The sequence below is a fragment of the Hyperoodon ampullatus genome, assembly GCF_949752795.1.
Source record: "Hyperoodon ampullatus genome assembly, chromosome: 1".
Classification (NCBI taxonomy): Eukaryota; Metazoa; Chordata; class Mammalia; order Artiodactyla; family Ziphiidae; genus Hyperoodon; species Hyperoodon ampullatus.
The window spans coordinates 43,208,092-43,221,875 of record NC_136914.1 but is presented as its reverse complement, the minus strand read 5'-3'; the positions used below and the strand labels follow the sequence as shown (position 1 = coordinate 43,221,875).

At 36.6% G+C, this 13,784-nt stretch overlaps 1 protein-coding gene across 2 annotated transcripts in view; it reads right to left on the bottom strand.

Annotated features, from left to right (window-relative positions):
- The window catches only part of BMP2K (BMP2 inducible kinase), a gene marked incomplete at both ends in the record, with an annotated part of 122,413 nt that overhangs the window by 18,201 nt on the left and 90,428 nt on the right, over positions 1 to 13,784 (bottom strand). For both annotated transcript variants that reach the window (XM_079706192.1, XM_079706193.1), the window contains 4 exons: positions 3,626 to 3,783; positions 6,028 to 6,212; positions 6,981 to 7,079; positions 8,494 to 8,678. In XM_079706192.1, coding sequence (XP_079562318.1) covers positions 3,626 to 3,783; positions 6,028 to 6,212; positions 6,981 to 7,079; positions 8,494 to 8,678 — 627 coding nt within the window. The remainder of the gene's footprint in view (positions 1 to 3,625; positions 3,784 to 6,027; positions 6,213 to 6,980; positions 7,080 to 8,493; positions 8,679 to 13,784) is intronic.

Below are 13,784 nucleotides of genomic sequence, written 5' to 3'. Positions count from 1 at the left end.
CTTCATCTGATACTTCTGACACTGTTCTAATATACCTGAAAAGTTCTGTTATTCTGCCCTAAAGGAACAGTGATAGGTCTGAATCAGCTTAAAATGGTGACACTTAATGTTTTACAACAAACTAACTATATATACAGATGTTTATATCTATTTCATACTGTGGCTTCATAAAAAAAACCCCAACACATTCAGTAGAATATGCAAAGCAGCCACAGTCTTTAGTTTCTTCTACTCTTCCTTTTAGTTATTTTGATGCAATTTTAAACAGAAATAAACAATAAATCCACTATCAACAAGAAAACAATATTCCATCAAGTATTACTTTTAATTAACATGTACAGCTACACAACTATTCAAACAAATGCAACTTAGAAATTTTCCCAAAGCAAACACCTGTATTCTAATTAGTGTTTAATGTATTAAATATTATGACAATTAGATTTCTAAAGTTTACATACTAATCTGGATGCTTTGATACAAAAGACCATGAAAAATACAAGCTTAAACTGTAAAAAATATTGAGACTAACTTTATTAATAACGCTTAATTTCGATTTAATGTTTTAGTCTTAAATAGGAACAGGTAAAAAATTCCAAACCATAAATATTGTTACACTGAAAGCAAAAGCAAGAAGAATTTGATTTATATTTTATATGTTAAATCCCTTTGCCAGCTGGATTCAACTGTTCTCTTAAAGATCACTAAAAAACTGGTTTTTTTAATCACCAATTACTAGTATCTTGGAATTTTAGTATTTCAAAATATAATTTTTAAATTACCTTCTGGAAAATACACACAAGTAAAATATTTCCTAGACAGCATATTTTTTTGCTTTTTTTTTAAATAAATAACCACATACCATTTAAAAAATAAAACCTCAAATGGCAATGTTTTATTCTGAACAATCATTACATGGGCAATACCTATATTTTTAAGGACCATACATAAAAGTATTCAGTTTCTCACTGGAAAGCTTTCATAAGCCAAATATTAAAAATCTCAGAAAGGACTTTGAAAAATTGTTGATAAATATCTGTGCTGAGAAAAAAGATAAATTTGATATTCCAAACGCATTGATAATTTATTCATTTTGGAAAAAGTTGACAGGGACAGAGGAACCAACCAGTAATGACCAACAATCAATTTTCATTACACCGTTAGTCTACTGAAACTCTTAAGGTTCTAGAAGAGGTCTTTTGCCCATCGGTGTAATTTAAACCCTTATCAAGTAGATCAAATATTAGATACCTTATTGGTTGTGAGTGAAACGGGTGCTAAGATGACTCAATATTACAATAAAGTCAAATCTGGGAGGAAATCTTTCTAAACTATATTCTATACTTTATTGATTTCTTTATAAACTTTATTAAGGACATTTCACCTTTTTTTGAACCCCATTACTATGACTATCAATTATTAAGGGAAAACCAGACATTTTTCCATCTCTTTCCATGCTGTCATACATCACTTCTGCTGTTGATGTGTTTGCCCACAAAGCCCCTTCTATTTGGTTTTTTTAATTGCCAGCTGAGAAACCTGACAGTTTAGACATAATTTTTAAAGGCTGGTTATGGAGCAATAATCTCAGGAGTCAGAGCCCAAAGACTTATACAGAAGGTGAGAAAAGCAGAGGTGACATTTATGGAGTGCCCAGACTCTTTAAAGACATTATTTAATCTTCTTGACATTATTTAATCTTATACCCAGTTTATAAATGAGTAAGTGAAACAGCAGTTAAGTGACTTTACAGAGTTAAACCTAGTTAAATGACTTGGCCAGGTATCAGAATTCACGTTTTCTGGTGCTATGTGCCAATTTAAGTACACTGTCCTTGTGACAGTGATTTCAACAGCTCGGGGACCATCTAGGCAGTTTCCCAAATGGCTGAGTTGCTCCAAGTCTGACCTTCAGATAAAGTTCCTCCTGCACTGTCCATATCTACTGCTGCAATGAAGTCTGAACTCTCTTGGCATACACATGTGTATACAAACACATACACAAATTACACATGTAATCAGACCTTAAAGTTTGAAAGCAAATAGCTGGTTAAGAGTTTTACATGCTAAATCCAATTTTTATGAAGTTAGGTATACATGAATATTTGTATGCCATTCTTGCCTATGCAAAGTAACTAACACTTGGGTGTCACTACAAATTCTAGGGAGTTTAGAATAACATTTTTATAAGGCACAAAAAAAATGTGAATACTTTACCCATTCCATAAATTGATTTATTTTTTAAAAACAGTGGGGAGGGGAGTGTTTACCCAAAGAGTAGAAAACACTGATTTAGCAAACTTAGTTATTATCCTGGTCAGAATACATTAAAATGAATATTTTAATTTTCCCTTTTGCTTTAAAAATAATTCTGTAAATTACAATGATTGGTTACCCCCTGTATCTCCCTATCATCTCCCTAAAGGAAAGAGATACTTTACTTCCTTTTTTAAAAATCTTGCTTTGGGGACCACTCAACATAAATTGTAGGAAAAATGCCAAACAAAAATGCTGCAGTTTAAAACAAATTTTTTTAATAAAAAAATGTAAGATTGGTTTTACCAAAGTCAATAAACCTTTATTAAAGGCTCAGAACTCATTTTTATATCTGCATTTAATCAATGTAATTTTTCATAATCATATAACCAATAAGTAAAATACCAATTTAAATTCCAAACAACTATTCTTACATGAATTCAGGGCATTTACAAACTTTATATAAAATATATACCAATTTGGAACAAAGTACTTCATCTAATTAATGTTCTCATAAGGCCAGTTACCTAAAATGAAATAGAAACTAGGAACTATACCTAGGGACCATCAAGACCCCCTTTTCACATGCAAAATGGGGAAACACACTGGGCACACACCTGCACACACACACCCCCAAGACTCAGAAACCTGACAATTATCTATAGACTCCAGGAGTGAGCTTTTTGCTACTGTTTTGCAACCTCCCCAAAATACACCATACATACCTTTTCCAAAAAATAACTTCTAAAATATGTATAGTGAGACTTGACATATATATTAGGTAGTTTAAGAAAAGGCAATGACTGCAAGTAAAAACATTGAGATATCTGATTTAAAATGGAAAAGAATTTATTTCACTTTTGCCATACCAGGACAACAAGGCAGCCCGTTTATGTCACCACTCATTAAAAGGACATTACAAAACATTAACATAATGTAGTAAGCCCATGTTTTCTTTCAGGCACTTTCAAAGGGCATCTCAGACCCACAATATCTTCTACTGAGTGTGCAAGAAAACAGAGCTGCAGAATGATTAGTAAGGCAAGATACTAATCTCTCCCTTTTTATTTGAACATTTATTTTCCATTTTTTGGAGATTTCTGAATTAACATTCAAAGATATGCAGTATTTAAGTGCTCGCAATCAGCATATTATCAGCAATCTTGGGTTTAATAGCTACTATCAAGCAATTGATTTCTAAAGCACAAAATATAGTTTGAAAGTATATGTAAAAGAAGATGGCCTGAATTTTGCCCTCAAATGCACAAAAAGAATTTTCTCTTTACCATCCCAAAACAGTCTTTGGCCTTGCTGAATAATTATAGAGCTGTTATTTTACTGTGAAGCAAAATAAGCCTTCAAGTGTCCCTTACTTGATCTTAGAAGGTCAAATTCTCTGTCCAACAGTTCCTCTTCTGTTAACTTGGAGAAATTATCCTCTCCAAAAGGATTCCACCCTGACATATCAGGTGGGTTACTGATGTTCTTCTGATTTGTAATATTTGCAACGGCCTCTTTATCAGCAACTGACCTAGAGTAAAAATTAAGAGAGGAAAAAGGAGGAAAAAAATACATTATAATTGAAAATTTTTAAGTTTCCTAGTTCATACTTTATAAATACTTGGAGAAGAAGATCATTTTATTATGATGGAGGTGGCAGTAAGGGCATGGATTGGAAAGGAGACCACATGGGATTCGAATCACCTCCATAAAGGTCACTAGCTGTGTACCCTTGGGCAAGTTCCTTAACTTCTCTAGGTCTCAACTTCCTTATCTGTGAAACAAGAGTAGCAGTATCTACCTCATAGGGTTACTGAGAAGATTAAATGATTTAATACATGTAAAGCAGAGAGAACATAAATAAATAAATAAGTGCTCATTAAATATTAACTATTATTTATCATAGTGAATAAACCTTAAAGTGAAAATCAGTTGCCATATCAAACAGTATCACTCTAAAATCACTATTGAATAAGGTGATTTTATGTCCTGGTTATGCTGAGAGACACCACAATAATTTTCCTTTTGACAAAGACATTCTCTACATAGCTACCAACAAAAGGTGAGCTGCTAGAATTGCTTTATGAATTGCCTAAAACCAGAGGAGAGTTATTTTCTATATAATAAATTATTCGTGGTGTTTAAAATATCTGTAGTCTGGAGCCTAGGACTACTGGTTCTATGCAAGTTATCCAATAGGCCTCTTGGCTTTTAATAGAAGATGAGAGTTTAAAGCCTTCTTAACCTAAGAATACCTGGGTACCTCTCCCTCAACCCAGCCTGGAAATACAGCATAGGCACGAGGCAGTATAACAAAGTTGTCAAGTTCATTTAATAATTCAGATCCAGATCTTCTAACACTGGTAATGGAGGGAGAATCTCTATGTGCTTCTAAAGAAGTATCTCAATTTTGCAAGCCTTGACTCATCCCCTTAAATTCACCTTCCCCTTGGGAGCTCACTTCCATTGCCACCACACAGATCTTGAAAGGGAAGAAAGGGCAAAAGTTGCCCATTTAATCCCCTAGCCCAAGCCCCTTCAGTATAATTGAGCCAAGAATGGAACGTTTGAACATTCACTGAAAGCTAGAATTGGCCAACTAGTAGATAGTCTTTCTAGTAAATATAACTTAGGTATCTTAATAATAAATGTAATTCAGTTTAGGACTCACTCTAGGAATGCACCAACTGCCAAAGTCTAATAAGCCTGCCTCCGTATGAAGGAAACCCATCTCTAATTCCAAAACTACCTTTAAGGACTTTCCGAGTTCTAGAAACACAGATAAGAGAGGTTAAAACTCAAAGAGAAATAGGCATTCCCCTCCTGCCTGTCAATGATCCTTTTACAACTTTAGGATTCCCTATCTGAATCATCTTCCTCCTGTTCCTGGAATGAATTTATGGATTCTTCTTCGTAGACTGTAACTCAAGGGGGGGGGGTGTCACCTTAACCTACACTTCAAACACGTGTTAAAATATGTCTGCAAGTTCTTTGACACTCCTCCCTTCAAAGGGTGGAACCAGATTCCCCTGCCCTTGAATGTGGGCTAGTTCTAGTGACTCAATTATAACAAATGAAATATGGTGGAAGTGCCAACGTGTGACTGCTGAGACTAGATCATAAAGGCATCAAAGGTTCCGCCTTGCCCTCTCTTTTGGACCATGTGTTCTGAAAGAAACCAGAATAAACAATTCCTTGTTCAAAACAGTCTTTGATTTTGCCAAAGAGAATACTCAAGCAGCCTTTTGGAGAGATCCATGTGACAAAAAACTGAGGCCTCCTGCCCAAAGCCATGTGAGTGACCTTACAAACAGATCCACCAGTACCAGGCAAGCCTTCAGTGGACTGCAGCCCCAGCCAGCATCTTAACTGTAACCTCATGAGAGACCCTTCCCTGGTCATAACCATACAGGTAAGCTACTCCTAAATTCCTGATCCAAAGAAAGTGTGTGAGATAATAAATGTTTATCATCGTTTTAAACTACTAAGTTTGTCAGACAAAGAATGTCTTAACATATAAGCTAATAATTTTCTTAGCCTTAAATGCTGCTGGATGTTGCTAAGCCTTATTTGCAAATAGCAGTTAGCAGAATTAACTGATGGAAATGGAAAGAAGGATGGAGATGCAAAGGGGTCAGGAGAGAGGACTGGTAAGAGAAAGAAGGGAACTCTAAGATGGGCTCTAAATTAATTCAGGAGCCACTGAGTGACTCCACTCCATGATAACACCCACTCCCACCATAATTTCCTTTGTATTCAATGGAAAAATACTTGCCTATTGGCACTATAAGAGGAGTCCATTATGGTTCCAACCTGAGCTGGAAGTGATGAAGTGTAGGACACTAAGGCTGGTGAGAACTCTTGAGGGGAAGTGAGATATTCTGGTGATGCCTGTTGTTGAGACTGCTGATGTTGAGCTAGCATTTGCTGCTGCAAGAAAGCCTGCTGATACTGCTGCATCTGAAACAAAAAATGCTGTTATACAAAACAATGCTCAAGGTCGCTAAAGCACTGTCACCATTGCACCTATTTACTATGCTCCTTCCTTTTCACACTGGCAACAAAATCAGAAACCTGAAAAACAATTTTTATCTGAAGGAGCGGCTCGCTACTAGAAAACTACAAGATGAAATAAATCTATTTAAGAAGTTGTTTAACTGGACTTACTGTGGTGATCACTTTGTAATATATACAAATATCGAATTATTACGTTATCTCAGGTAGATAGTTTCAGGTAAACGAATATAATCTTATGTCAATTATACCTCAATTTTAAAAAAAAAGCAACTGGAAAGTTAGGGTCACCTGACAGGATTCAAAAATTCTCCTTTAAATAGTTTAAGAAAAAACAACATGGTAGTTTGAAGTCACTTGGTATAGCGGTTGCTGTAAAAACAGGTCAAACTATTCTCTGAAGCAAATGCAACTTTCCTTTGGGTTTCTTTTCTTTTCTTCAACAGACATTTGCCAAATGAGAGAGACATATGACAAGAGATCCTGGGTAACCAATCATCTCCTTATACTATCAGATAAGATGTGCCAGATCCATGTTCAGCCCAATGTAAAGCTGCTTGAGAATACATATCTGGCTTTGATAAAATACATGTTAATAAACTAACTTGAGTTGATTCTGAATTATTAAATTCTGAATAATACTATTCATACTGTGAATTCCAACACTGGAATGTATACTCAGAGAGAAATCTCTAGAAATTACATAATGCTTACCATTGCAGGATACTGTGATGCGGAAGGTTGCGGCTGATATACTGAATGCATTAAAAACTGTTGTTGAAGTATCTGTTGCTGTTGCACTGCATGTTGATACTACAATTGGAAAAACAAACTCATCAGTATTACTCATGCCGTTTTTGTGCGAGAACCTTTTTTTTTTAGGTATTGATCTTACCATGACAATGACTTGGGTACTCAATAGCCCAAACACTAATGTAAGATACCTATAGTCAGTTAGTGACTATAACTTAAATCAGCTTATTGGAATTGGTTTCAAAATTATCAATGAAACATAATAGATTCAACTAAAACCATCTCCAGCACAGTTTAAGGATGTCTGGAAGAAACCTAAACCTAAACACGTTTACCAGCTGATGAAGACCCCTGAAGTGACCTGTGTCCAGGAACCATTACAGTAAATTCCCAAGATCCTCTGTCTCCCCTTCAATGATATCTTCTGGCCATCCAATGGCACCCCTATTTAACTATCCTCCACTCTGGGTCTATCAGTCAAGACCGGAGGACGGGGTATACCCATGAGAAGTAGCATGCATATAATTGGCTCAAAAATAGTTCAGGAAATGATGGAAGGATGATGATAACAGTCATTAAATTTAAAATAGCTTAGTGAAACTAGAGATGCACAGGTTCTGATGAGGCAAAGGACAGACTAGAACTTAAGGTCATATTTTTCTATGTCCCTTCCAGCTCTAAATGCCAACCTTACACACATACACATACACACACACACACCCAACAAAGGCAAAAAAAGAAAAAATAAGAACAAAAACCCAAGACAATATTACTTCTGAAAGTCTTAATATCATCTTTCCAACAATAACATTATTAGTCTATATATATGAACTCAAAATGTAACCTGAAAAAGATAATATTCATCATAAATTGCAGTATTTATTTGCAATGCCAAATGACTGGGTGAACATCCTTTGCTTCATAAAGCCACGATACAACCTATTACAACAGGAGTATTCTTGAGTATCTCACAGAATGCAAATAAAATATATATTCTTTTTTTTAATTTTTTATTTATTTATTTTTATTTTTGGCTGCGTTGGGTCTTCACTGCTGTGAGCGGGCTTTCTCTAGGTGTGTCGGGCGGGGGCTACTCTTCGTTGTGGTGCTCAGGCTTCTCATTGCAGTGGCTTCTCTTGTTGCGGAGCGTAAGCTCTAGGCATGCAGGCTTCAGTAGTTGTGGCATGTGGGCTCAGTAGTTGTGGCGCAAGGGCTTAGTTGCTCCCTGGCATGTGGGATCTTCCTGGACCAGGACTCGAACCCGTGTCCCCTGCATTGGCAGGCTGATTTTTAACCACTGCACCACTACAGAAGTCCAAACTACATATTCTTTTAATAATCAGGAAACTGAGCAAAATGTTTACTTCAATCTACAGTTCAAAGTACCCATGATACAAAAGGGAATTCACTGCTATTCAAGAGCAGCATGAATTCCACAACAGTACTTCTGTACCTCAAGTAACGAAAGAATCACCTGCTGCATATAAGCATCCTGAAGTAGCTGCTGCTGCTGCTGAGGATGACGATGCTGCAAATGAAGCTGCTGCAATCTCCAGTCTCCCTGCTGTAGCTGCTGAAGTACTCGATGCTGCTGTGGAGGCTGCTGAGTGGGCCCCTGACCCAATAAAATCTCAGGGCCATTTCCAGGTCTCAGCGCTCCTAAAACAGGTGTCCGAAAACTTACGTTAACATACTCATGACTTCAATAAAATGGCTGCATTTCAAAACACACATTCCAATAATCATTAACCAAGGCATTCATATCCTTATCTTATAGAAACTTCCATGTGCGTATAGTCTAAAGGGATTATTTACTATAATAAAAGTACCCATGAAAGTTAATTTTGTCAGTTACAACTCGTGAACAAGTCAACATCTTAGAAACACTTAATCTTTCACACTTCATCTCTCCATGAACACACCAATCAAGCCAATTTGAAATGTTCCACATTTCTCAACTGTATCATGCACCACCATGAGTCTGCATCTTTGCTGACATGATTCTCTGTTTAGAATGTCACTTTCCACCCACTGCAACTCTTCTTACCTATAAAGTTTATCTCAAATCTCTCTTCCTTCCTTTAGTGCTTCCACTCAGTTTATAACATTTCTTTTGCCTTGCACATATTAATTGTTTACATGGTTATTTCCTAACTGAAGGATGGGATGAAGACTTATTTATAATTTCTTTTAGTGCCCCAAAGAACTTTTTACATAACAGATGTTCAAATGTACAGATGTAGATGCTGCTGTAGTGAGGCTACTAACACTGTCTCCTAAATGGGCATTTTTTTATAAGCTTTATAAATTTTACCATAGGAAAATCCTATGAATAAACATTTGAAATAACCGAAAAAGGATGAGACAACTTCAAAAAGAGGAAATGCAATATACTATAATTTCTATATTCTCTTCCAACAAGTTACCATAAATTCAAATATGACTCTTTAAACCTAAGGGGAGAAAAGGAGGGAGAGTGCAAGAACAGAGAGAGAAGGATTCTTTTAAATCAATGTTAATGTCTTCAAACCTCCACAGGCCTTAAGAATATACAGTGCAGAAAAGACAGTCTCTTTAATAAGTGGTGCTGGGAAAACTGGACAGCTACGTGTAAAAGAATGAAATTAGAACACTCCCTAACACCATACACAAAAATAAACTCAAAATGGATTCAAGACCTAAATGTAAGGCCAAACACTATCAAACTCTTAGAGGAAAACATAGGCAGAACACTATATGACATAAATCGCAGCAAGATCCTTTTTTACCCAGCTCCTAGAGAAATGGAAATAAAAACAAAAATAAACAAATGGACCTAATGAAACTTAAAAACTTTTGCACAGCAAAAGAAACCATAAACAAGAAGAAAAGACAACCCTCAGAATGGGAGAAAATATTTGCAAATGAAGCAACTGACAAAGGACTAATCTCCAAAATTTACAAGCAGATCATGCAGCTCAATATCAAAAAAACGAACAACCCAATCCAAAAACGGGCAGAAGACCTAAATAGACATTTCTCCAAAGAAGATATACAGATTGCCAACAAACACATGAAAGAATGCTCAACATCATTAATCATTAGAGAAATGCAAATCAAAACTACAATGCGATATCATCTCACACCGGTCAGAATGGCCATCATCAAATCTACAAACAATAAATGCTGGTGAGGGTGTGGAGAAAAGGGAACCCTCATACACTGTTGGTGGGAATGTAAATTGATAGAGCCACTACGGAGAACAGTATGGAGGTTCCTTAAAAAACTAAAATAGAACTACCATATGACCCAGCAATCCCACTACTGGGCATATACCCTGAGAAAACTATAATTCAAAAAGAGTCATGTACCACAATGTTCATTGCAGCTCTATTTACAATAGCCAGGACATGGAAGTAACCTAAGTGTCCATCGACAGATGAATGGAGAAAGAAGATGTGGCATATATATACAATGGAATATTACTCAGCCATAAAAAGAAACGAAATTGAGTTATCTGTAGTGAGGTGAATGGACCTAGAGTCTGTCATACAGAGTGAACTAAGTCAGAAAGAGAAAAACAAATACCGTATGCTAACACATATATATGGAATCTAAAAAAAAAAAAAAATGGTCATGAAGAACCTAGGGGCAAGATGGGAATAAAGACGCAGACCTACTAGAGAATGGACTTGAGGATATGGGGAGGGGGAAGGGTAAGCTGGGACAAAGTGAGAGAGTGGCATGGACATATATACACTACCAAACGTAAGGTAGATAGCTAATGGGAAGTAGCCACATAGCACAGGGAGATCAGCTCAGTGCTTTGTGACCACCTAGAGGGGAGGGACAGGGAGGGTGGGAGGGAGGGAGACACAAGAGGGTGGAGATATGGGGATATATATATATGTATAACTGATTCACTTTGTTATAAAGCAGAAACTAACACACCATTGTAAAACAATTATGCTCCAATAAAAATGTTAAAAAAAAAACTCCACAGGCCTTAAATTCAACACCTCTACGAAAATCGTTTTATAACTATTTCTAATTCTTCCAATTACAAAAAAATGGCATGTTCATTATTCTTGAAAGTGTTTATAAAACTACAGGAAGAAAATTAAAACCATAATTCCGCCACACAGACATAACCATGATTAGCCTTTTAAGTGTATTTATTTCCAGTTGGAAGAGTACTAAAAAGTTCAGCTCCTCAGCTATACATTCATCTTTTAAGGCCCTGATGTCTAACTGGAGAACACTTTCAGCTGCAGGTGAAGCCCAATCACAAGCCAATGAGCATAATGCAGTAACTCATGGAACTCACCTCTCACCTCACAAACTGTGACTTCTCTTTAGTGTTATCAAGCTGAATAGAGCTCCCTGGTTCTCAAGCCAAGCCCACAGAGCACCGGAGAACTCCCAAAAGACATCACTACAATCCTACATGAAAACCATGCTTTCGAGTACATCATTAAATCCTCATATTATTATTCCCCATTTTGCAAATGATGAAATGAAGGCTCAGAGAAGTTCAGTAAGTTCATGAGTTAAAGACAAATGATAAACTGGAAGAAAATATTTACAATATATTTGGCAAAGAATATTTAGAATACATAAAGATAAAATCTTCAGAGCAATAAAAAGTAAATAAAAGACAAACAATCTGATGGAAAATTGCAAAAGACAATTCACAGAAGAAAACAAATGGTCAGTAAACATGAAACAGTACTGTTAATCAGGAATATTAAAATAAAATCAAAAATGTTTCACCTGTCAATAGGGAAACATTTTTAAAAAACCAATACTATCAAGTGTTGGTAAAGACAGGGATGAAAGGACACTCACACCTCGTTTGTGCTGTAGCGTAAATTTCTGAAGTCTTCTTTGGATGGTAATTTGGCGGTATCTGAATAATTTTAAATGAGTGTATTTTAATAGCTTCCTCAGAAGAACGCTGACATGGAAATCAAGTGTTCATTATAAATATGTTTACCACAACACTATTAATAATAGCAAATATTGGAAATAACCAAAAAGGTTTTATAAACTATGGTACATTCATATGATGGAATATCACATACCTATTAAAAACTACATGGTAGATCTATATGCACTGATATGCAAAGCTCTCCAAAGTATATTACATTTTAAAAAAATCAAGTTGTAGAGAATTATGTATAGTATGAATCCATTTGTGTTTAACCCAATGTGAATTATTTATATCTGTGTATATGCATGCAAGAACATAAAAAAGGACTAGGAGGATGTATACCAAACTGCTGCTAGTTTACTCTGGAAAGAAAAAGAATGGGGACTTCTACATTGTTCTAAATGCTACTGTATTGTGTGAATATATTTTAAAAATTTATTCATGTGTTACTTTTTTTTTAACATCTTTATTGGAGTATAATTGCTTTACAATGGTGTGTTAGTTTCTGCTTTATAACAAAGTGAATCAGTTATACATATACATATGTCCCCATATCTCCTCCCTCTTGCATCTCCCTCCCACCCTCCCTATCCCACCCCTCTAGGTGGTCACAAACCACCGAGCTGATCTCCCTGTACTATGCGGCTGCTTCCCACTAGCTATCTATTTTACGTTTGGTAGTGTATATATGTCCATGCCACTCTCTCACTTTGTCCCAGCTTACGCTTCCCCCTCCCCGTGTCCTCAAGTCCATTCTCTAGTAGGTCTGTGTCTTTATTCCTGTCTTACCCCTAGGTTCTTCATGACTTTTTTTTTTTAGATTACATACTTTTTAATAAGATTTAATGAGAAAAGCAATGTTAAGAGATGTACAGGGCTTCCCTGGTGGTGCAGTGGTTGAGAGTCCGCCTGCCGATGCAGGGGACACGGGTTCGTGCCCCGGTCCGGGAAGATCCCACATGCCACGGAGCAGCTGGGCCCGTGAGCCATGGCTGCTGAGGCTGCGCGTCCGGAGCCTGTGCTCCGCAAGAGGAGAGGCCACAACAGTGAGAGGCCCGCGTACCACAAAAAAAAAAAAAAAAAAAAAAAAGAGATGTACATATGGGGGGGAAAATAGTATTTTTTTTCAACTTAAGCTAGAAGCATGTAAGAAAGAGAAATGGTGCCCCTGACATGAGGGGTAGGCCTGACACACTTAGGTCTAGGCGTTCTCATGATAAACATAAACAATTTTACAGAACACTGACATCAGACAAAGCCATCCTATGACCATGATGGACCAGGACAAGACTACTCCATTATCATGTCTCAACACTGACAAAATCAGGAACACTGTCCAAACCAGAAAAATGACCAAACCTCTCTCAATCCTGGCCAGTATGACTAAATGCTGCTTCATTTCCAAATGAGGCTTTTGCTTCCCTCCTTCTAGATGATGATAATGATATTATAGTCCCACCTCCCCAAAATTACCTAAAACAAGCCCAAATCCCTTAATACGTCTTTTCAGACACCTTCTTACTGAGATACTCCCACAGATTTCCAGGGTACCTGAGTAATAAACCAAATTTATTCAAATACAGGTGTGTTCCTAGTGGTCTTTGGCTGAAGGGCCAAAATACGTGATAGGGAAGACTAATAGCGGGATTTCCCTGGCGATCCAGTGGTTAAGACTCCGCACTTCCACTGCAGGGGGCACAGATTCAATCCCTGGTCAGGGAACTAAGATCCCTCGTGCTGCATGTCACGGCCAAAAAAAAGAAAAAAAGAATAAAATTAAATAAGTAAATAAATACAGCTTTATTTAAAAGAAAGAAAATAAAGAATAGCATCTCCGGGCTTCCCTGGTGGCG